Raw genomic sequence first — 23,428 nt, 5'->3', positions numbered from 1 at the left:
AACCAATAAGTGGGCACTAGAACATTATGAAAGGAGGATCAACTAACTGTCCTAAGGGAGACATCATAATTCATTTCAAGAAATGGGGAAAAATGAAAAGATAACTAAGGCATGGCACCATATATAGATATATCACTACGGGATACTGTGTATTTACCGAGTGTGAGTAACACTCGGCAAATAGTGCTACACACTCGGCAAACTCTTTACCGAGTGCCACACTCGGTAAAGTGGACTCGGCAAACAACGACTCGGTGAAGTTATTTTACCGAGTGTCTAATATCGGAGCACTCGGCGCAGAGAGTTACCGAGTGCTACAATGACACTCGGTAAACAATTATGACTTCACGGTCGTCAGCCTCCAAACTGACCGTTAACGGCGACGTTTACCGAGTGTCACTAGCAGCACTCGGTAAATAAATTAGCATTTCGTGATTAAAACAATTCCGCAAATAAATTTTTTGAATAATGTTTACCGAGTGTAGCTCCTAACACTCGGTAAAATAATAACCATTTTCGTGATTAAAACAATTCCGCAAATAAACTTCAGGAATAATGTTTACCAAGTGTTCCCACTCGGTAAAAAGTAGTCAAATATTTCCGAGTGGGGACCTGGCACTCGGTAAAAAATGGCACCGAGTGTTTACCGAGTGTTCCCACTCGGTAAAAAGTAGTCAAATATTTCCGAGTGGGGAAGCGGCACTCGGTAAAAAATGGCACCCTCGATAAAATTCACAGAATCAGAACCAATTTGGTTCTGGTCGCTATTTTACCGAGTGCTACACTCGGTAAAACTGACAGAATCTCTGTTTTACCGAGTGCTACACTCGGTAAAATATGTCCACAGAATTTTTTTTGTTTGTTTCAGTGCATATCCAGTCACAATAAGCAACAAAATCACAGGAAATTATAATAACATGACAGATAGGCAATATATATCACATATATGTCCACAAATGTCACATCCACTCACAATAACAAACATATGTCGACAAGCACCATGCAAAGTCCACAAACACCATCAACATATGTCCAAAGTCCACAAAGTTCAACCAAGTCCACAGTTCAACATACAAAACTATCAAACAAGGTCGGATGGCCTGTCACATGGTCGGAGGCCTGCGAAGAAACGGAGTCAAGTCTAGGTCTTGATCACCCTGCATATCGTTGTTCGATCCAGCTGTAGAAGGTCCCTAGAATGAGATTGCACATGTGAGTTATCTGGATCAAAGCAAATTCTAAGGTCTAAGCTATGATAGGTCAAACTAAGGTATAAGTCGAAGGTAGCTCTATATGACACGAAAGTGAAGAGTGCATCTAAGTGACTCACAGGAGTGCTGTCGCGCGGAGGTGGAGGCACCAACGGTATCATCGGCGGCGGCGGAGGCGATGGAGGCTGGCCCATGCTCTGAGAAAAACGGGCCATGTACTCGTACCAGTCCTTGTGCGCCTGCTGGAAGGCCTCAAGCTGGGTCTGCACTTGCGCCCTCTCCTGTGCCAACTCGGCCTGGTGCGACAGCTCGAGGGCCTGAAGCTGGCTCTGTAAGGCCTGCTGTGACTCCTGCAAGGCTTCAATCTGGGCCTACAATTATTTATCACATAGTTAGAATGCAAATAAAGAACGAGTAGAAAATGAATGGACAACGAATGCAACAGAACTAACTTGGAGTGCTACCACCTGGGGCTGTGAGCGTGGGCGTATGGCCGGACTCGAACTCGTGCTCCGGGCTCTAATCTGGGCGAGTGTCTGAGTGTTGGCCGTGTCTATGGTGCTGTTGCCCATATAGTACCGCCCATGTGGCTTACCTGGTCCCAACCTCATGACGATGTCACCCTCGAGGTCAGCGGTGCTCGGATCAAATTCTGACCCATGGATCTCTCTTGCCATCGCCGTGTACTCGCTGAGGCGCCTGTGCACGCTCGGGTTGCTGTATGCCTCGGACGGGTCCTCCGGGTTGTAGACGAGCTCGGGGTCCTTTGCCTTGCCCTTGTGTGCCAAGGCATATGCCTTGAACGAGGCGCACTCCTGGCCGGGGTGGAACCGCGTCTGCAGGAAGAAGCACAACAATAAGATATTATGCATTCAGAAGTTAGCATAGCAACAACGAAATGAAATCCGCGTACATATCTGGCTGCATATTCCTTGAGGGTAGTGGGGCCTTGTTTGTGCGAGGAACCCTGCATCATCGCATGGCAACGTGAGCGTATGGCGTGATATTGCTCGTACTCCTCACTCAACCACTTGTCCACAATGGCCTCCCAGCAGTTGTCCATCCCCGCACACCAAGCAGGAGGCACCTGCATGTACACGAGCACATGACAAATCATAAATCAATTTCAGTGCAATTAATCGCAGACGATGTAATCTCATGTTTACCGTCAAGTATTGCTCCTTAGTCAGGGGCAGGTGCACTGCCTGCGCTCTGGTGACTCTGTGTCCTCTGCGGCCATGGTAAATTCTTCTGCACAGGAGCTTTGTCTCGTAGAAGAGGTCCTGCACTCGGTGAACACAGACTCTGTTCACCACGTCATCCACGTCCTCCCTACGTACTCCCTCCGCCAAGGTGTAGTAATCCTACAAGCAAATACAGTCAGTAATATACAATTAATGTGATGTTATTATCAGCATAGTGCGATGAACACGTACCCATAGCTCTTTCATCACCCGGTCGGCCTTGCTGTTATAACACCTGCCAGCTCGATCAGTCTGATCGCTGGCGGCGTGCCAGTGGGACCACTTCATGGTGGGCTGCACAACACCATCGATCCTCACCATCCCGGGGTAGTTTGCCCTGCACAGAAGACCCAGGATCCCGTTTACTCGGCGAGAGTGACTCCCTGGGATCACCATTTCCCAATCCCTCCACAAAGTTATTGAGATTGAATATTAGTTTCTGTTATAACTTAAAAACTTGTGAAGTAGTGTTAACATGCAAAAATTACTTACTTAGTTCTGGAGGGTCGAATCACTGGCCGTCTCTGTATGGGTAAGTCTGGGAGGCGCGACGACCCTCGCAGCCAAACCGTAGGCACCCCATTTTCCTCTGCCAGCAAGTCGGCATCCTCCTCGCGCTCAGCCCGCTCGGCCTCATCCTCCCTCCGTGCCTCCTCCACCGCCTCCACTATCTCCTCCCTGGTCTCCTCCTCCTCCTCATCCTCCTCCGTGGCCGCTACGAACTCGTCATCGTCGTCCTGTGGAGGAGGTGTCGGCTCTCGACGCCCTCGTCGTCGCCGTCCTCCTCCTCCACCCTGGGCTCCTCCTCCACCCTGGGCTCCACCTCCACCCTAGGCTCCACCTCCCTGGGCACGCCCTCGTCATCGTCCTCCTCCTCCTCCCTGGGCGCGCCCTCCACCCTCAGTCTGTGCACGCCCTCCTCCTCCACCCTGGCTAGACCCCTCGCCACCAGCCAGTAAGGTCATAACCGACCTAATCTTCCTGATTCCACCGCCCACCATCAATCACCTGCAACAAAAGGAATAAACTATCAGTATGCATATACAAAAGTAAATGTATCATACATGTATAAAAGAGATGCAAAATAAGTAAATGTATCATACATGTATAAAAGAGATGCAAAATAAGTAAATGTATCATACATGTATAAAAGAGATGCAAAATAAGTAAATGTATCATACATGTATAAAATTGCCATAAGTACTACAGATCTTACATGTACTAGAAATAATCATCAAGATCATCGATAGGTGGGCCAAAAATCTCATCATCGCTATTGTCGACGTAATTATGATCGTCTCTCAAAGTCTCATCACTAGCGACACTGCCTGAATGGTGTTGCTCAAGTAATAACAAGTCCTTCGCGTTGTGAACCTCCTCTCCATCATTCCCGTCAACAATGACCGTATCATTGTCTACTTCCATTGCGAGATCTACATCTAAGACAATCTCAAAACTCCCTTCTAATCCTTCTTCTTGAAAGAACTCTCCGTCATATGTGTTTGCATCGATGTTATAATCATCGTCGTTTGGGACGGGTACTTTACCATGCGGCGATACCTTGTACACAACATCATACGCCTTAAGACGGTCTTTGGTTTGGCACGGGTATGAGAGATAATAAACTTGCGTGGCCTGTTGGGCCACAATGTACACGTCGTCTCCTAGCAAGACGGATGACTTTAGAACTTCGACTAACCCAAGCTCAGGGGTCTTTATCACTTCTTTGGGATCAAACAAATGGCATTTGAATATGACAGGACGAAGAGGTACACAACCAGGAAACTTGAGTTTGTATATTTCTTCAATTATTCCATAGTAGTCCAACCCATCTGTGCCTGGCGTGAAAACACCGGTATTTGTGGTTCTTCGATTCGGCCGACTCTGCTCGTGCCGAGTTGTGTGAAAGCGATATCCATTGACATCGTACACAGAGAATGACTTGACCCTAAATTCAAATCCATTGGCAACTTGCCTCAACTCGGCACTCATAGACACGTTAGTTTTGGCCTGCTAGTTCAAGTAGGATGATTCGTTATATATTTGTCGAGTTGAGAGTTAAGTACAAACAACCAATGAAATTGAACAGTACCTCCTCCTTGAACCAACAAATAAAAGTGGGATTTCGTTCTCCCGCGCCATGTCTTAGAAGGGTTTCAACTTCCGCTTCAGTGGGTTCCCTCCGTGATGGACGATGGTAGAGGAGAACAAATTTGCTGTAACGGCCGTTAACAAGAGGGTTGGATGGGTGCATGCAAAATATTGACAAGAAAAGAAACAAGTTTGTGTAAAACTTACGCAATGTACGGGCCAACCTCTTCAAGGTTCTGCAACACATACAGCTGGATAGAGCGCCACTCTTCTAGGCTCAACATCTTCAAGGTAGGTTCACTTGCACTTCCGAGTTGCCCTCGGAAAAGGCTGAGGGTCGACTGATTGTCGGCAGCATTGTAACGAGGGGGTGGATTATGCATGTTAGGAAGGTTGTCGGCATAGTATCTTGTTGTGAAGTATGACACCTCCTCCACAATGGATGCCTCTGCACAGGAAGCTTCAATTTTGCATTTATTTTTGCATTTTGTTCTAAGAACCTTTAGGCATCGCTCAATTGGATAGCACCAACGAGCATGCACAGGGCCCCCCATTTTTGCCTCATATGGTAGGTGCAAGAGCAAATGTTGCATCGGATTGAAGAAGCCGGGGGGAAAGATCTTCTCCAACTTGCAGAGCAACACCGGGGCCATTCTTTCCATTTCTTCAATCTCGGTCCGAGATATCTCCTTAGCACATAGCTTGCGGAAGAACATGCTCAACTCTGCCATCACTCGCCAGATGTGATCAGAGAAATAGCCACGAACCATCACCGGAAGAAGGCGTTCAATCCATATGTGGTAATCATGACTCTTGAGCCCTGTGATTCGCATGGTACTTAAGTTCACACCCCTCCTCCAATTCGCTGCATACCCGTCAGGGAACATCAACGATTGGAACCATTGAAGAACTTCTTTCTTTTGGGCCCTCGTTAGGACGAAGTCGGCCTTAGGCTTCTTCCATGACTTCCCGCGTAAGGGAGGCAACATGTTTAGCTTTGGTCTATCGCACAGCGTTGCTTGATCCAATCTAGCCTTGACATTGTCCTTTGACTTTTCCCAGTCCATGATTGTGTGAAGGACCGCCTCGGCGAAATTCTTTTCAGTGTGCATTACATCAATGTTATGTGGAAGAAGGAGGTCCTTAAAGTAAGGAAGCTTCCACAAGCACGACTTGTGTGTCCAGGCATGCTCTTTTCCGTATCCCACGAAGCCCCCCTTTTCATTGTCGACCACAAGACCATCTAACATCTCAAGAACCTGGGCACCTGTCATCATTTCCGGTGCAGAGTCTTCCATTGTGACACCTTTTCGAAAGTTCTTCTTGTCTCTCCTGAATGGGTGGTCAAGAGGGAGGAATTGTCGATGTTTGTCAAACGAAGAAAACTTGCCCCCCTTCTCCAACTGAAAGAACTCCACAGCTGACTTGCATATCGGGCATGGCATCTTCGTGTGAACACACCAGCCACAAAATAACCCATAAGCCAGGAAGTCATGCATGGAATAATGGTACCAAATATGCATTCTGAAGTTTGTCTTTGTGAATCGGTCATATGTCACTACCCCTTCGTCCCATGCACGGACCAAATCATCTATCAAAGGCTCCATGTACACACTCATATTAGCCCCCGGGTGTCCTGGAATTATAAGTGACAAGAAAATATTTTGCCGTTGAAAGGCGACGCCAGGTGGGAGGTTGAGAGGGATGACGAATACGGGCCAACATGTGTATGGTGAAGAACCCATTCCATAAGGATTGAACCCATCAGTTGCCAGTGCAATGCGTACATTACGAGCCTCATCAGTTTTGTCGGTATGCTTCCGATCGAAGCTTTTCCATGATTCACCATCGGACGGATGTATCATCTTGTCAGTGTATCGGCGACCAGTTTTGTGCCACGTCATCTGTTTTGCGGATTCCTCGCTCATGAAAAGCCGTTGGATCCTCGGTATGAAAGGAAGGTACCTCAGGATCTTTGCGCCGACTTTTGTTTGCGTCTTCCGACCATCACCAGATTCTAACTCAATGTACCTAGATGCCTTACACTTCGGACAGTACTTATCGTCAGCATGTTCTCCCTTGAATAAGATGCATCCGTTCGGACAAGCATGTATCTGCTCGTACGACATCTTGAGTGCACGAAGGACTTTATTTGACTCATACGTGTTCTTTGGCAGAACGTGATCATCCGGAAGTAGGGTGCCAACTACTGTCAACAGTTGATCGAAGGATTCTCTACTCCAGCTAAACTGGGACTTCACAGCCATTAGACGTGCAATGGCATCCAGTTTAGAAACATTGGTGCGCCCGTGAAGGGGTTGTTGTGCCGCATCCAACATGGCGTAAAACGCCTTTGCAGTTTGCTCTGGCTCCTGCTCTGCACTTCCTTCATCGAAAGCCATGTCATGGTCATTTAACATTTCTGCCACCCCGGCTTTAGAATCAAACTCCTCGATCCGTTGTCTCACGACCTCTTCTCTCGCACGATGGCGTTCACCATGCATGGTCCACCGGGTATAGTTCTCTACAAATCCATTGTTGACAAGATCTTTACTCATCTCCTCATATGTTTTCATTGCCTTGTTCTTACACTTCCTACAGGGACACCAGGCATGTCGCCGTCCGTTTGCAAATGCCTTCGTCATGAAATCATTGGCCTTCTCAATCCATTCATTTGTGTATTGACCCCTCTTCTGATAGCCCGTGTACATCCACTGACGGTCATCCATCCTAACATATAGACGATATTGCAGTTTAGAGCAATAGAGTAGTAGTGCTAGAGAAAAACCATATGAGATGATAAAGAGACATTCATGTTCTTGGTCGATTCACATAGAAGATGTTTGCTAGATTGGATGATGAGATTTTACCTAAGGTTGAAAGGCCGCTAAATGGATGCCACGCACTCCTCCACCACACAAAGCACGCACCATATGCAAGTGCATGAAGGAGAACTATAGCTAGCTGTGAGCTCTATACTATAGTGCTGGAGCATGGTACCAGCACGCAGGCTTTCGGTCAAGGGCAATGGACGATGAACGGATGGATGGATTGGATAGAGCAACTGCATCATGGATGCTGCTAGCAACATGTTTTTTTATTGTTCAAGTCAGCAGCAATATTAGGCCAAATTGCTTATCGAAGTTCACCCTCATGAAGACCTCATCAGATGATAAAAAATGGCACATATATATTGCTTAATTTTGAATTTAGATATCAAAGATATGGTGACGAGACGGTATCCTTAGGCAGATGGTAAAAAAAAAATGGCACATATATTGCTTAGGCAATGACCCACTCGCCTACTCTACAGCTCTTGCCAGCTAGGACACGTGATAGCAAGGGCAGCAGCGGCAAATCGAATTGTGCATTGTCTGCAACAGGGTGCTGCACTGCACGGCCCATAGGTGATTGCAAAAACAAGCACATCATCCCACAGTTTGTCCCCATATCTCGATGGATCCTTATCCCCCATGCTTGTTATCGACACTGCTATACTCCTATAAAACTTCAGTGTTAGCACCTACATGCAACTGGACAAATCACAACACTACTCAATACAGGTAGTCTGTCCACTGCCCAGTGCATGGACAGCAGCTATGCGGAAGGAGCCCGGCCAGGTTTGCATTTTGAGGAGGTTAGTCACTATGAATGTGACACAACCTGTATATCTTTAGAATTGCTCAATTCCAAAATGTGCTAGGTGACATACTAGAGTCAGTCACAATGAAAGTGACACGACTATATATGTACTAGAAGAGTTGCTTTGGAAGTCACCTTACATTTGAAAAGTCGGTGTATATTTGAATATTCCATTTTGCTAATACACTATCAATTGTCTACCTTCAAATTTGCTTCATTCCTAAATGTGCTAATAAGTGACCTACTAGTGTTAGTCACTTTGAAAATGTGCTAATAAGTGACCTACTAGTGTCAGTCACAATTGGAGGCTGTACTATTGTGGTAACTCTTTGAAAACATTTATTTTGAAGCTACAGCCTACAATTAGATCTTGCTGCAATTGGCAAAGGCTGCATAATAGCACAAAAGAGCAAAACAAATTTGCCCTAAACATGCCCAGCTGCTAACAATATAGAGAACGCTCATCCTTACTCACGTCTAGTCATTTTCTCATCTTTCACAACTAAAGTCATCAACTCTAAACATGAAAGTCATCAACTCATTTTAATATTTGAGCTGAACAAACAATGATGCTACATGAAACTTCATGTATTGTCACAACCAAACTCATGAAAGAGTGTATGCATGAAGTTCCAGTGGCTTAGGGCATTTACCGGTATGCATGAAAAACTGAAATTGCAATCTGAGAAGATAGATTAGCAACAAACCTCGGCAATGGATGAGGTTGCAGCCCTTCCTTTCCCGGTGCCGGCGGCTGTGGGGGACCGCCCGGTGGCGGCGGTGGTGGAGGGGAGGAGGCGGCCGCGGCAGTGGGGAGGCGCCGGCGACAGCGGGCAGTCGCACGCTTCTAGCCTAGATCCAGGACGCGGCCGCGACGGCGCCGGCGAGGATCAGTCGACATAGCAAATAGATGAGGTGATGATCGAATTGTACTGTGCGGTACAGACCTCGGCCTGGAGCTTCTTGTTGTGGGAGAGGAGGGCGTCGTTGTCGGCCTTGACGGCGTCGAGCTGGCGCTTCAGCGCGTCGTAGTCCTTCTCCAGCTGCTTCGTCTTCCACTGCGCGCGCCGGTTCTGCGACGACGTGGAGGGGAGGAGGCGGCCGCGGCGGTGGGGAGGCGCCGGCGTCGGCGTGGAGCGCGCGGGCGCGGGGAGGCGCGGGCGCAAGTGCGGGGGACGGCGGGGAGGCGCCGGCGCGGGGGACGGCGGCGGTGCGGCGGGGATGCGCGGGCGTGCGGTGTGTGTGTGTCTGCACGATTTGAGGGAGAAACGGCTAAGTGAATGCCTCTGTTTACCGAGTGCCTAGATATACGGCACTCGGTAAACTCAAGCACCGCAGCCCAATTACATGTGGGCCTGGTACATGTTTACCGAGTGCCCAGATCTACGGCACTCGGTAAACATACAGGTGGGCCGTGGCTAACCTTTACCGAGTGTTTGACGTCACACTCGGTAAAAGTATCCATTATTTCATGCAAAACAAAAATAAAAAAATGCCAATTTAATCCTAAAATTCACCAAACTTTCACATGAACTATTTCATGTCATCTATTTACTATCTAAAAAATTCCAAGTTCAAATCATAATGTTGAATTTCACTCTTAATAGAAATCCTACTCGTCATTGTGAATGTTTAGCGTCTCTTTGGGAGATGTACCGGTTCGGCAGCGACGAATGTAAAAATACTTCCGAAACGTTATGAAAATTTTTCTATAACATAGATGTATGCTTCAATGTTAATTCTTCCAATCTCGTGATTTATCGAGTTCGATTTTAATTATTACAATTAAATTTACATGATATGTACCTAATTATCATAAAGAATGAAAATTTTGTGAAATATAGTAAATAAATCGAAATAAACACCATATTTTGGAATGGAGTACTAAATATCATATGTGGATAGAGGAAAAAGAATGAAGGGAAAAACAAGAAATTTGGTTGAATTTTACCGAGTGTTGCGCCAATACACTCGGTAAAAGATAGTGTTTACCGAGTGTTGTGCACTTACACTCGGTAAAACTTTATTATTACCGAGTGCAAATACTTCTACACTCGGTAAACATGTCATGCCGTGATGCCGTTTGGCGCACGGTTGGTATACTAGGTGACGTGGTACCTCAATACCGAGTGTCTGTTTTTACCGAGTGCGCCCCTTCGGTAAAATTGTAGTTTTACCGAGTGTCTGAAGTTACCGAGTGTGGGGACTCGGTAAAGCGGTCTACTACCGGGTGTTTATGTTTTCCGAGTGTTGGCACTCGGTAAGTAATGTTTTCCGAGTGCCCCGACTTTTGACACTCGGTAATTGTCGGGGCACTCGGTAACTACACAGTCTCCGGTAGTGTATATTCATAGTGTCATTGATATAACAAGGAAGAAAAGAAGAACAGCAAGCTTCGATAGGGAAAGCTACAGAAGGGAATCGGAGGTTACCTGCCAGCCGTGAGGCAGTGCAAGAGCAATATAGCAAAGTAAACGCTACATGAAGCCCTTCTCTGGCCTGATGTTCATATATATACACGTAGAAGGCTTCATGGGAGTCATTGTTAGGGAAGTTGTTTCAGGGCATGCGAAGGTTTGTTGGCTGTATGTATTCCAGGGCATGCAAAGGCATTCCAAGGCTTGTTGCCACTTGCCAGGCTAAGCCTAAGGCAAGCAGTTTCCTTTCTACTAATATCTTGACTTCGTTTATCGTCAAAAATATCTAGACTTCATCAACCAACCGAATTCTTGTCTACCCTTGCTTCATGCAAAGCCGCGGCCTCCAGTAGTGGTGGTTCAGGGAAGCCAGCTAGGCAAGGCAGGTGTCATGCGTGCAAGGTTCCACCGAGGAAATTCTTACGTCAGGACATGACCAAATCATAGCGTCACACTACTTTTTCCTTGCGTCAGGAAATTCTTACGTCAGGACTATTCCGGCCACTGTGGCTAACTACTTTTTTCTTTGCATGAGCTGTCCAAGGCCATGCATGTTTACATGCATGTCCTCAGCTCATTTCTTCATCTCTGTACGTACATATATATCCTTTTTGGACACAGGAGAAGAACAGCTAGCTGCAGATTCTTCCCCTTTTACTGTCGGCCGCAGCTAGTTTTCAGATTATTCATTCTCTATCACCACCACGTAATGCTAGGTAAGAATATGATGGAAACGAACGCTATAGCATAGAAAGACATGAGCAACACAAATATAAATGAGATACAGTGCAGTTGAAAACTTGTTTATTGAGCCTTACTTTCTGCATAAAGCTAGGCCGAACAAAGCCAACAATTGTGGCTACCATTGACCGTTACTCGTGTAACGGAATTAGGCAACTGACCCCTTTATGGCCCCATTTGGCTTGCTGAATCTTGGCTGAAACTGGCTGAAAAACACTGTTCTGGCTGAATTGTTGTGAGAGAAAAACACTGTTCCGGCTGAAAAAACAAGCCGAATAGGTATAATGGCTTTGTATATATGAGGCCGATAACCATAATACAAACGTAATCATGTTATATAGGGCACTGCAAATGTTCTTAATCAGGTAGCTCTAACAGTTTTTTCATATTCAACTATAAGGTGTTGCCGTGTTGACATCACCCAATCACCTGCTGTTTTCTTCGTCTTCTGTAGAATATCCCTTTTGGGGCAGGAGAAGAACAGCTGCTGGTCGTTTGTTTCCCTTCTAGACTTTGGCAGAGAACGGCAATCTTAAGATATTTTCCCCACCATGTAATGATGAGAAACGAACTTAATGCTATGGCTTACAGCTAACATGACATGTCTACATGCTTTTTTTAAAGTATACACATAAATGCATCAACACCAAATGTGAAGGTCCGAAACGACGACCAGAGGGTGAGGGGTGAGGGGAGGAATGGGAGCCAATCAAAATCCTTTCTAAGAACTTGCCTATATTCCAAAATCAACCCGAAGCAACTACTTCTACGTACACACCTAGAACACTCGGGTCAATAAGTGACAAGATGATCTAAGACAGGATTAGAAAGGGCAAGGTGAACACCATGCTGGAAGCAAAACAGAAGTGAATCGAGAGTTCGAGACACCGTCATGAAAAACCCCATACCGCGGATGTTCCTCTAATTTACACGGAGTTTCTAGATCGCGGAAGCTCCACACATCAACAAAATATGTGAAATAGTAGGACTAAGTTGCCAGGAAATTTCCAAATCTCAACCAAATGAAGTCCAATCTGCACCAAAATTTGCACACCCACCACCAAAATCCTGAATTACCTTTAGTGCTAAAGATTTCCTTGAGGGCCAAAACAAACTGCCAAAGAAAGTGTAGTTTCCTTGGCCGTGGACATAGACCTCCAAGGAAATGGATACTCTTGAGTGCTAAACCAAACCGCCAAGGTAATTCCATATTTACTTGAGTGTTATTACAAACCGCCAAGGTAATTCCTCATTTCCTTGAGTGTTATTCGAAACTGCCAAGGTAATTTATATTTCCTGCCAAGGTAATTGCTCATTTCCTTGGGTATTATTCAAAAGTGCTAAGGTAATTTATATTTCCTTGAGTGTTATTCGAAACCTCCAAGGTAATTTAAATTTTCTTGGGTGTAGTTTGAAACCCCCAAGGAAATTCTTAGAGCTTTAAATTGAAATTTTTGAATCTTCCAAATGACCTCAAATGGTGAGATATGACCTAAACGAAAGTTATAGTATTCGACGAGATCTACAACTTTTTAGTTCAAACCTTTTACATTTGAAATCGCTTAGGATCTCAAATATTCATCACAAGATTCAACAAAGTGAGTACAAAAGAAAAAGTAATTCATTCAGTCACAAGTTGCTTTGAGGTGTAGTGGTAAGTGTATTTCATTTGAAGCAATAGGTCACAGGTTTGAATTCCAGGAGACACCACTTTCGTTGATTTACAGTTGTTTGCCATTGCTCTATATTCCCTTTGAGGTTGCTGGCCCTCAAGGAAACTAATTTCCTTAACGGTTAGGAATATTTCGTTGAAGGTTGTTGCCCTCAAGAAAACTAATTTACTTGACGGTTTGTGGCCAAGGATCATTTCTTTGGCAGTTTTGGGCACTCAAGGTAATTTGGGATTGTGGTAGTGCTTCTAAGACATAGTGAAGGTATCCCCAAAAGGTCTTTCCTTCAACCTCAAAGCTTGGCCAGCAAATTTAAATTTAAGCTCTCAACCTAGACATGAAGAGATTGAGGGTGTTCATGGGGAATCTGTTGGATGGAAATCCTTTGTCCACAAGACATCATATCACCTAAAGGAACAAACAAAGAACACCTCAAAAACTACAGCTCAAAGTTCATCACAAATTTCACAAAAAGAGATGGAAAAGAGGAGTTTTGGGGGTGAGGAACTTGAGACATTAGAGCTTGGCTTTAAGCTATGATTTTGGACAAGTTTTAATGGTCCTAAAACACTCCAAAATCGTGCCAATGATCAGACAAAATAGCAGCAAGAAATTCTCTCAAAATTGACCACAAAAACCACCGAAAAAGAGAAAATTCATATTTAGGGAGGGGAACAAGTGGTGAATAAATTTAATCTCTTGATTAGTTTACCATGTATGATTACAAACTACTAGTAGATCTCAAAGATTGGATGGCAAAAAGATAAATCAAAGAGTCTCCCACTCTCCCTCTCTCTCTCTCTCTCTAAGCCTATGTGATGGAGAAGCTGGATCTTGTCCTTGGTTGCTCAAGCTCCTCCTTCCTCTTGCTCTCCTCCTCCTAGCTCCAATGTGGTGAGCAAGAGAGGTCTCCTCTCTCTTCTATCCCTGACCCCTTGTTGAGCTCAACCACTAGCAGCAATCCATTTGCTTCTCTTGCTGGTAATGGCCTCCAATCTCCCCTCCTTATTCTCCCCTTCTCTTGGCTTGGTTGGGTGTGAGAGAGTATAGAGAAAGATGAACAAGAGTGAGAGTGAGTGGGAGATCTAACTACAACTCTAGCCTTGCCACTCTATAAGCTAGACAGGTGTGCGGAGAGGTGGGGCCAAGTGAAACTAGCAAAGTGACACCTAAGAGTTTCTACATGCTGACTTGATAGATAGTCCGCCATTTCCAATGGACACTCCTTCAGTTCACAAAGTGCTCTAACAATACCTGACAACTATTAGTCTTGTGTAGAAGTCTCAACGGACACTCCTTCATGATTGCCAGAGCCTCCGTCAAAATATACAATGTGCAAATTTGGTTTAGTTTCTTCACAAGTTGATATCAAATGCATAAAATGCTCATGATGATGATGAATTTTAACATGTCATGACTGGTTCACGACAGGTGTCATGCCACCGTCTAGTGGTCTGCCCCGCACTCTGACCATCTTCTGTGCCATAAGAGTGACTAGGATCGTTCAACCGAGCCATCTTCTCTCCCCGCCCATCCTTTTCTTGTTCTCAATTAAAACCCTAGACCAAGCCCGATCTATGCAACACAGTTCAATGTCTGATAGAACTCGATTTCCTACGTATGTATGGTAGTTCTAGAAACACTTATGATGAATGCATTGAGTAGAAAAGGAGATTCAAAGACTGAGTTTGATGGCAATTGACATGGCATTGCTACGCACAGCTACGACATTGCCATGCAGCCCTATGGTAGTGCTGCACTAGTTGCACTCAGATTCAATGATTGACTCCCCTTTTCTATTGAATCTATGCATCATTTTGTTCTTCTATTCACTACTATGTAGACACTTATTAGTTCTACACATTTCTTGCATAGATGAGCTCCGAAGATGTGCCCGCAGAGAAGAGGACCAAGATGTTGCATGATCCAAGGGGGTGGTAGGAGGGAGGAGCCATCCTACAAGGGAGGTGTAGCAGGTAGGGGCATTTGCCGTGGAGCAACGAGTGGGAGTGCTACTAGAGGCAGTGGGAGTGCTACCGAAGGCAGGGGAGTGCTGATGAGCTAGCATAGCATGGAATGACGCTTGAGATGGTTGGGTGGATTATTCATCCACATGCATGCCTTGCTAAATCAGCTCACCTCACAGAGTTCGGTCCTTCATATATGGTGCCATATCTAGAGGATGTGACTGAGAGGATGCCCCAGGACACTAGGCAGAGGAACATCACCAGATGTACCAATGTGAGTGTGCCAGTGAAGCAATAGAGGCTTGTTGATCCATACACGTTGCCCAAAGAAATGAAGTTGACTACCAGTTTTGGAATGAGTTCCATTCGGACTTCTATTCCATAGTGCTCTTTAGCTCAAAGTCATCTCGCATAGTGAAGATGAAATATGCTGATTGGGATCACTTGGTTGCAAAGAAGGATGGAGAGTTTGACAGGGCCATACCAGCTTGTGAGCAGCACAGGCTATATGATTTGATGGGGTTCCTGTATGACTGGAACATAGAGGTGCTTGCTCAGTTTCATGCCACCTTCTACTGCGATGTGAAGTATCATGAGATCCACTAGATGACAGAGGGCAGACACTAACGCCTGACTTTATCACCATTTCCTACCTTCTTGGCTTTGGTGAGGAGGATAGGAGAATTATAGAGATACATGATGAGACCTGAATGTCTGTCAGGAAGACCGCATTCATGTATGTGCATAGGATAGCTGCAGATGTGAAGATCAAGGGCTTGAAGAGTTACTACTACATCCTGAATAACATGACTAGGACTGCAATTAACCCCAAGGATGTAGCTACTCGGACCTTAATGGATATGTAAGGAATCTTCTTGCCAGGATGTCTCTTGGAGGTAGTGCATCATTCTCTGCTTCTAGGTTCCTATGGATGGAGTTGTAGGTAGTAGCAGACGATGTGAGGAAGGGGCTGCCCTATGCCCTTATGTGATGTTCATCATCAACTATGTGATTGTATACACTTCTCTAAAGGATGGATGTCATGAGCCCTATAGAGGAGAGAAGACACACCACTCAGCTATAGGAGACATTGTGGGCACTTACTATAGAGCAGCAGCACAACCTTCAACTTCTGGCCCTAGCTCTCACTCTTCCTCAGCCGTAGGAAGAGCAAGCTTTCTTGGTTCCTCAAGGCCATCTTTTCAACATGCACCTATGCAGCGATGATAGCTTAAGAGGCATGCCTTGTTGTCCGGGAGTTTAGGGAGCGTGCGAGCCTTCCATCGCTAGAGGCCCCTTGCCGACCTCCTAAGTTTAGTGACTTGTCAGACCTTTTGAACAACGAGGAGGAGGAGGAGGAGGAGGAGTACACTGGTCCATTAACTCATGCCTCGACTCGTGGTATGCACTACACAGCTATGACCCACCGCAAAGGCAAGGTGATGGTCTCCAATGAATACGACGAGGACGACGATGGTGGTGACTGTGACAACTACGACGATGTTGGTGGAGACATCCGTTGGGACAACCTTGAGGACGAGGAGTGAGTTGTTGGTACCTCTCTTTCCTTTTCTCTCTTTTTGTGCTTATTGCCAAAAGAGGGAGAAATTGAGGGGGTACATCCATTTCATCACCATTGATGTCATGTTGGAGGATCTACATGTTCTATCCATGTGAGGCTTGAGAGTGAGTTGAGAGCATTCTCAAACTCTTTGGTGGTTTGTATTATATTCCTTTCTATATTAGCTACCTATGTGGACCTTTGTATAATGGATATGGATATATATGTTATCTGTGCTTGGTAGCTTTTCAGGTTATTGTTTGAGTAGTTTAATTTCTGTTATAACCTATTTGTGTGGTGTTTGCTTTCATTGTGCTAACTGTCATATCTGTGGCAGTGCGGTGAAGTTATGCGGAAGTGCCATATATGGCAGCTTCAGTTTTATTGAGTGCATAACTGTCATATTGCATCACAATTATGCAACACCCCATAGGAGCATGGATATAAGGGGAGCCCAACACTTAACTCAATCTGTGAAACTTGGCCTCTTATGCCAAGTTGAGAATTCAATTCTTGATTCACACATTTAGGGGGAGTCTCTATACCCATGGATAGAAATCTCAGTTTATATTCCATTCATTTGTATGCTCTAATTGTGTTATCATCAATCACCAAAAAGGGAGAGATTGTAAGCGCAGTTAAGCCCTAATGTGGGTTTTGGTGATAATGACCACATAGTTAGAGGACTAATGAGATTCATTGATTTGACAAGAAGGTGAGAAAACAATGAGGATATTATTTAAATTGGAGCCGCCAATTAGAAAAAGTCGTGGTGATGCACTCAAATTCGTTTTATGTTTTGAATTTGAGTTTAGGAACCACCGCACTATCAAGGGGGGTGAAACACACAAGATTTAATGTGCAACTAAGTGCTTAACACATATCCACCATATACAAATCCTCACACAAAAGCAAGCCAGCCCTTGTCTAACTCCTATTCTTTAGCAGCTGGCTTGCGCGGCACTGCCTCATTTTATGCAGCATTGCTACACCACGACACTGCCATGTAATTTGTGGCACTACCGTGACTTAATGGGTAGTTGGGAGGAAGGGTATTTATATCTCTTCTTCCTCCGCCCAATGGTTAGCTCGTCCATTCATTCCTCACCAACCAGTAGACAAGCTCCAACCTTGCTATTGAAGGCCCCCAAGCTCTCCCTTTGATTCCCTAGTGATTCCTTGAGAGTTTGGCCTCCAAAATTTTGAAGAGAGCTTGCCAAACGGAGCTCGAACTCCTAGAGCACTTGGTTCGCATTCAAGCCGGTGGTTTGCATTTGTTACTCGTGGAGCAAGAGGTCCTAATTGGCTAGGCGTCGCCTGCTGAAGCACTACAACCTCTTGCGCGTGCTCCGAGAAGTTTGTAAACTCTCCCTACATCTAGTAAGAACCCTCAACCAAGAGACTTGCTCTCTTGACTTGAGAAGAGGATAGGGTTCGGTCAAACCCAAGCCTTGGTGGCTTCCTAAAAAATGTGGAGTAGGCAAGCCTTAGTGGCAAGCTACACCACGGGATGAATACCTTGTCCTTGTGTTCTTGCTCTTTGTATTGTGCTCTCTATTGTGTTGGTTGTGATTTTAGGGTTTCTTCTTGATCTGCTTGTGCTTAAGCTTTCTACCTTGGAGAACCGGTGAACTAGGATCTATAATCTACCTAGAACCTCAGTAATTTACTCGATCTACTTTCCATTCAGCAGATTTTGAACTGTAGGTTCGAAGTGCTCTGATACGTGGCACCTCTGCAGTTGTGTCTGGAACTTCCACACCCAAGTGTGGCTGTGCCACGCCTGTGACTAGCCACTACATTGAGTTTGATTTTAAACAGGCCTATTCACCTCCCCCCTCTAGGCTTGCCTGATCCTTTTCAAAGACAAATTACCACACCTAGATACAAAGGTAACAAAATGTACTTGAATAAAAGGTGCAAGAAAATTGGTGAATCACATTAGATATATAGACTAATAAAATATTTGCTATTTCAAGCAAAACAAATATAGTAACTATAGTAATTTACCATGATAGAGAAAAATTTGTATATAATTAAAATCTTTATTAAAATAAATGCGAACAATCAACAAGATAACTTAAGAACTAATAAGTGTTGGAACTGTTTGACTAATTTATAGTAAACTTCCAAATATGTCCATAACTTGATCAGGAGATAAGGTATGCGATACAACATTAATTTTGAATGGTTGATAAACAAATCTAGAATTTCTCATGGTCTTGTTCCTGATGACCCTTCTAGTTCTTCGGATGGTGTTGGTCAAGTATTTGTAGCTGCTGCCCTTCAATCATGCATGGGCTCTCCCCTTGTTGTAGAGGGTTTATATGTGAGCCAGGTTGTACTACATTAATTGAGCTTCAGATGTTTAAGGTTTTGGATCTCAGCTTTTAGTCCTTCCCTCACAGCTGCATATAGAGGAATAATGGAACTAAAGTTAAACTAGTCATTGATAATTCGATAAAGGAACAAAACTTGTACAATAATCATTGAGGAAAACATTGTTAAAAACATTATCAGTAGGAGCATAGAGATCATAAGTTCATGAGATTAAGTAGTACTGAAGTCACATGCTAAAACATTTATATTCTATCTATATTACTTAAAGGACTAAATTAGCACCAAGTTATAACGAAATCATCACCAAATATCACCAACAAGGGTGAAAACCAGCGGTGATAGGGTCTTTCAAACCGGCGGTCTTGAGTATTCTGCGGAAGTGTGTCACTAGCAGAGTTGCACATCAGTTGCTGCTTTTGCCTTCATCGTGCTAAGCATGCACTAGTCTATCTTACGAGCTAGCCAGAAACTCATGTTTCGACACAAAATTTATAATTTAAGATAATGCATCTTTATCACCAAGGCAAGAACAAAAATTGATACTTGATTTGCAAAGCATTTTAAATGATTCTCGAAAATACGAACATATGAGTGCATCGAACAACTACAATTAGTGTTGTGAGCAACGTACCTATAGATCATATACACCGACAAATCAATTTATAGTACCACATGAAAGAACCAAGCACAGAGCATGAACTAAGGAATGCTAGAAGAAAGCATACGGAACAAAACAGGGCATACCATCTTTGAGCATCGTCTGTTGCTCTACCTCCCCAATGATCATTTCCATCTCCATCTTTTGTGCCATGAGCGCAGCAGATCCCTCCTGCACTCGTGCATATGTACACGACACAGTGACTGGTGTTATCAGTTTCGAAAAGAAACGTTCAGCATGTCCCTAGTAACTGTGAACTAAGGACAAACCTCTAGCGATTGCAATTCTGCATACAAGGATTTGCGCTCCTCCTCCAGTGTCACAATCATGCGCTCCAGGTTCTTGGTGTGCATCACCTTGCGGACCTTTGCCGTTGCGGAGTACGCGCGGTTATACAGAATCCTAAATGTGTTCAGAAGAAAATATTTTCTCCAATGAGCAGTGACCACATGTAAAGTAACCGATGTCTAGAATTGCAATTATTACCTCTTCACCTTCTTCTGATCAGTTCTCAAAAGTTCTTGGAGCTTCTTGTCCTTCGCGATGATCGCCATCTCAGGATCGGTGAAAACGATCCCAGCGCCACCTTTGCTGCTGCTAGCACCTGCCCTTGGCAGCGGTGGCAGACCAGAAGTGGATGGCATCTTCCCTCCGATGGACAGCTTCAGCATGGAGCTGGAGCTGTAGTTGTCAATGGACATGCTTCGATCGAAACACGGCATGCTCCCAGCAAAGTTAGGGCTGCTGCTGCTGCTGCCCCAGCTGCTGGTAGCAAAGCTAGGGCTGCTGCTGCTGCTGCTGCCGCCCCAGCTTCTGGGAGCAAAGCTAGGGCTGCCGCCGCCCCAGCTGCCAGGAGCAAAGCTAGGGCTGCCGCTGCTACTACCCCAGATGCCTGGAGCAATGCTAGGGCTGCTGCTGCTGCTGCCGCCGCCCCAGCTTCCCGGACCAAAGCTAGGGCTGCTGCTGCTGCTGCCCCAGCTGCCGAAGACGTTGTACCTACTCTCTGCTTCCGGCGCGAAACTTGGTCCCTGGCTGTGGCCGCTGCTGCTCCTAGACCATCCGTTTAGTCCAGGAATGGAGCACGGGATAACATCCTGATATAGCCCATCCTCATCGTCGTCGACGAGTGATATGAAGTCAGGATGACGGCGTGCTGTGGCGTCGACGTATTCCATCTCCATGACCTCCTGCTTCACCGGCAGCAGAGGCCCTTGTAGATTTGGCGCATGTGGGGCGAGAATGGAACTCGAATATGGCTGCGCGAAGCCGTTAAAGTTGGTGCTGCTAGCGCCGGCAGCCTGGGGTGATGGCGGTACCAGCGGCAGCACAGGTGATGATGGCTTCATCATACCTCCGATGGCGCTGGCGACGCCTATGGACGAGCCGCCGGAGTGGCAGGCCATGCTCCCACTGCTGGTGCTTACCATGGTGCACGTGCTCGCCGCCGTCGGCGCCAACATCGGCGTCCAGTTGTTGAAGGTGCTCCCTGGCACCATCCACGATGCACTTGCCCCGCCGCAGCCACCGCCGCCGCCGCCCATCTGCGGACTAGTCGCCATCCACGATGCATTGGGCAGCTGATCCTCTGGATCCGAGACAAGGAAAGCACTTACATCTATCTCCTCATCCTCGAAGGGCGGCAGTGGGGCGTCGACGGCGCTGTCTTCCACCGCCAGCGAAGGTATACGCAAGCTCTGCGATAGCGGTTCCATCTCAGAGTCCGATGACGGCTGCGCGAACCCTACCAAGTTGTCGCTGCTCTGCGGCGCCAGGCCACTAGCAGGCGGCGGCGAGAAGAAGGACGACGACATCTCGTCGCTCAGCCACGCCGCGGACTCGCCGGCGAACCCGAACAAGCCCGGGCTTGGGCACTCTGGCAGGACCGACGCTGCCATCGACGACAACTCCCCTTGCTCCCACTGGCCTCCGAGGAGCGTCGGGAGAGGGGTGGCCGCCGGCCCTTCTGGATTGCCGAACAGATCATAACCCACCATAGGGAGCGTGCCGGCTGTGGGGAAGGAGGAGGAGGGCACGGACTGCGACGACGACGTCGCGTGCGCGTGGACGGAGAGGGAGCCATTCCCCGCCGCCACAGCCGGCGAAAGTGGGATCTGCTGGTACCAGGACGACTCGGATCCGGATCCAGACGCAGGGACGAGGCCGGGAGACGGCGCAGGGGAGAATGCGGGCGATAGGAGGCTCGGGTCGCGCACGGAGGGCTCACCATGCTCGAGGACCGCAGCAGGGGAGGTCCCGGCGGCGGGCGAGGTGGAGGTGTTGGGCTCCATGTCGGCTAGGGTTTCGGCGCAGGGTGCGAACGCGATGAGGGTGGGAGAGGCTGCGTGGGTTTCCGGCGGCGGGGTGCTGTGCCAAGGAGAGGAGCGCCGGAATGGGAGTGCCAGCCGGCGATAGTAAATGGAGCAGCTAAAAGAGGCAGGTAGCTACTACTACTAGCTAGTGTCTGGTGGAGCGGGGGTTCAAATCAAAGTCAAACTTTTCAGTTTTAGTCAGTCCAAAGAAATGCCTAGACTGGACTGCCCGAAATAGATGGGCCATAAGTTGGTAGCAGTCCGATGCAGCGACCCAGGTAAGTGCAATGCTTGCCCAACCCAATATGTGTGCAGCTCTGCCCTTTTATTTTTTTAAAGAAACAAGTCCAGAAAAAAAGCTCTATTCTCTATAAACTATAACATGTTTTTCAGAGTCAAGACCAACACAATGTTGGCGGACGGCCCCTACCCCAATATGTTGTTTAGCAGACTACATAATCACATTATCTTTCCTCAACTTGTGTAATGGAGGCCAAAAAAAAAAAGCACTCCAGCAGATTAGCTATGAGACTACCTTAATTTGTTGGCAACAAATTTCCCCTCCCACTGTCCATTCCTGTTGGGCCAACAGGTGACTACCTATTTTTCTCATTCGTCTGTTTTCCACCCGCGCATCTCTTTCCTCTGACGAGCACTTGACCCGCTGCCGTCGGTTCTCCGCAGGGGACCCTCCACGCTGCCCCATGGGAGACTCCGGTGACCCTGCCCTAGCACAGGAGGTGGCGGCCATCCCGGCACGGGCACACCACCCTGGCGTGAGCTCAAGGCAACCATCCCCGGCGTGGGCGTGGTGACTCTCCCCGGCGTGGGAGGCAACGGCCATCCCCTACGTGGGCGCGCCATCGCCGGATCCGGCCGCCCCTGGCGCGGCAGGTGTCCTCGGCCAACATGCGAGGCATAGCGCAGAAGGCGGTGTGGGCGGCCCTCGCCACAGCACAGCGGCCTACTCAGCGTGGTGGCTGCCCCCGGCGCACCTCCGGCCACCTCCTGCTCCATCCATGGCGAGAAGAAGAACACGAGAGAGGATGACATGTGGGACACACATGTCATTCTCTGCTAGGATGAGTTTGGGTTGCCTATTTTAGGTAGTATTGCTAGAGTTGAGAGCAAAATATAGGTATTATGAAAATGGGTGGCTATCTAAAGAGATAAATAGGTAGTCTGTTTTAGATAGTACTACTGGAGATGCTCTAACTGTGTCACTCCATGCGCTAATTTGTTTCTTTGAAATAAAGGGGGAACCTTTTCTCTAAGAAAATTGCCACTACCACAAAATAGGATATCCTTGAGGATCAAAAAACCCTCAAGAAAACCATGAAAGCCACCGAGCCAAGGAAATAATCCTTAGTGGCCAACACTCAAAGGAAGCACAGCCAAGGGTAGATAGCAAGGAAAATAGCTATTATCTGGAGCATGGGCCACCACAAATGATTTTCTTGAGGGTTCAGCCGCCAAAGAAATATAACAGTGTCAAGAAAATATAACACCCTCAAGAATATATGTTTTCTTGAATGCCGATGACCACCAAGGTATATCTAACAACCGTCAAGGATATA

General features: G+C 46.5%; 1 protein-coding gene across 1 annotated transcript; it reads right to left on the bottom strand.

The window, feature by feature from the left end:
* Window positions 1-18,893: 18,893 nt before the first annotated feature.
* On the bottom strand, window positions 18,894-21,830 carry LOC136489025 (uncharacterized). The gene is made up of 4 exons (XM_066485774.1): window positions 20,029-21,830; window positions 19,812-19,944; window positions 19,629-19,713; window positions 18,894-18,952 (listed from the first exon to the last, which is right to left on the bottom strand). The coding sequence occupies exons 1-4, from the start codon at window positions 21,828-21,830 to the stop codon at window positions 18,894-18,896; spliced, it is 2,079 nt and encodes a 692-aa protein (XP_066341871.1).
* Between the last annotated feature and the right edge of the window lie 1,598 nt (window positions 21,831-23,428).

Source organism: Miscanthus floridulus, chromosome 10 (assembly GCF_019320115.1).
Source record: "Miscanthus floridulus cultivar M001 chromosome 10, ASM1932011v1, whole genome shotgun sequence".
NCBI lineage: Eukaryota > Viridiplantae > Streptophyta > Magnoliopsida > Poales > Poaceae > Miscanthus > Miscanthus floridulus.
This window is presented reverse-complemented; position numbering and strand designations above follow the sequence as displayed.

Coding starts and splice junctions, on each gene's coding strand:
- LOC136489025 (XM_066485774.1), bottom strand. CDS start 21,830: ATGGAGCCCAACACCTCCACCTCGCCCGCCGCCGGGACCTCCCCTGCT. Junction 19,714..19,811: donor CAGAATTGCAATCGCTAGAG/GTTTGTCCTTAG, acceptor GCACGAGTGCAG/GAGGGATCTGCTGCGCTCAT. Junction 18,953..19,628: donor ACAGACGATGCTCAAAGATG/GTATGCCCTGTT, acceptor CTCTATATGCAG/CTGTGAGGGAAGGACTAAAA.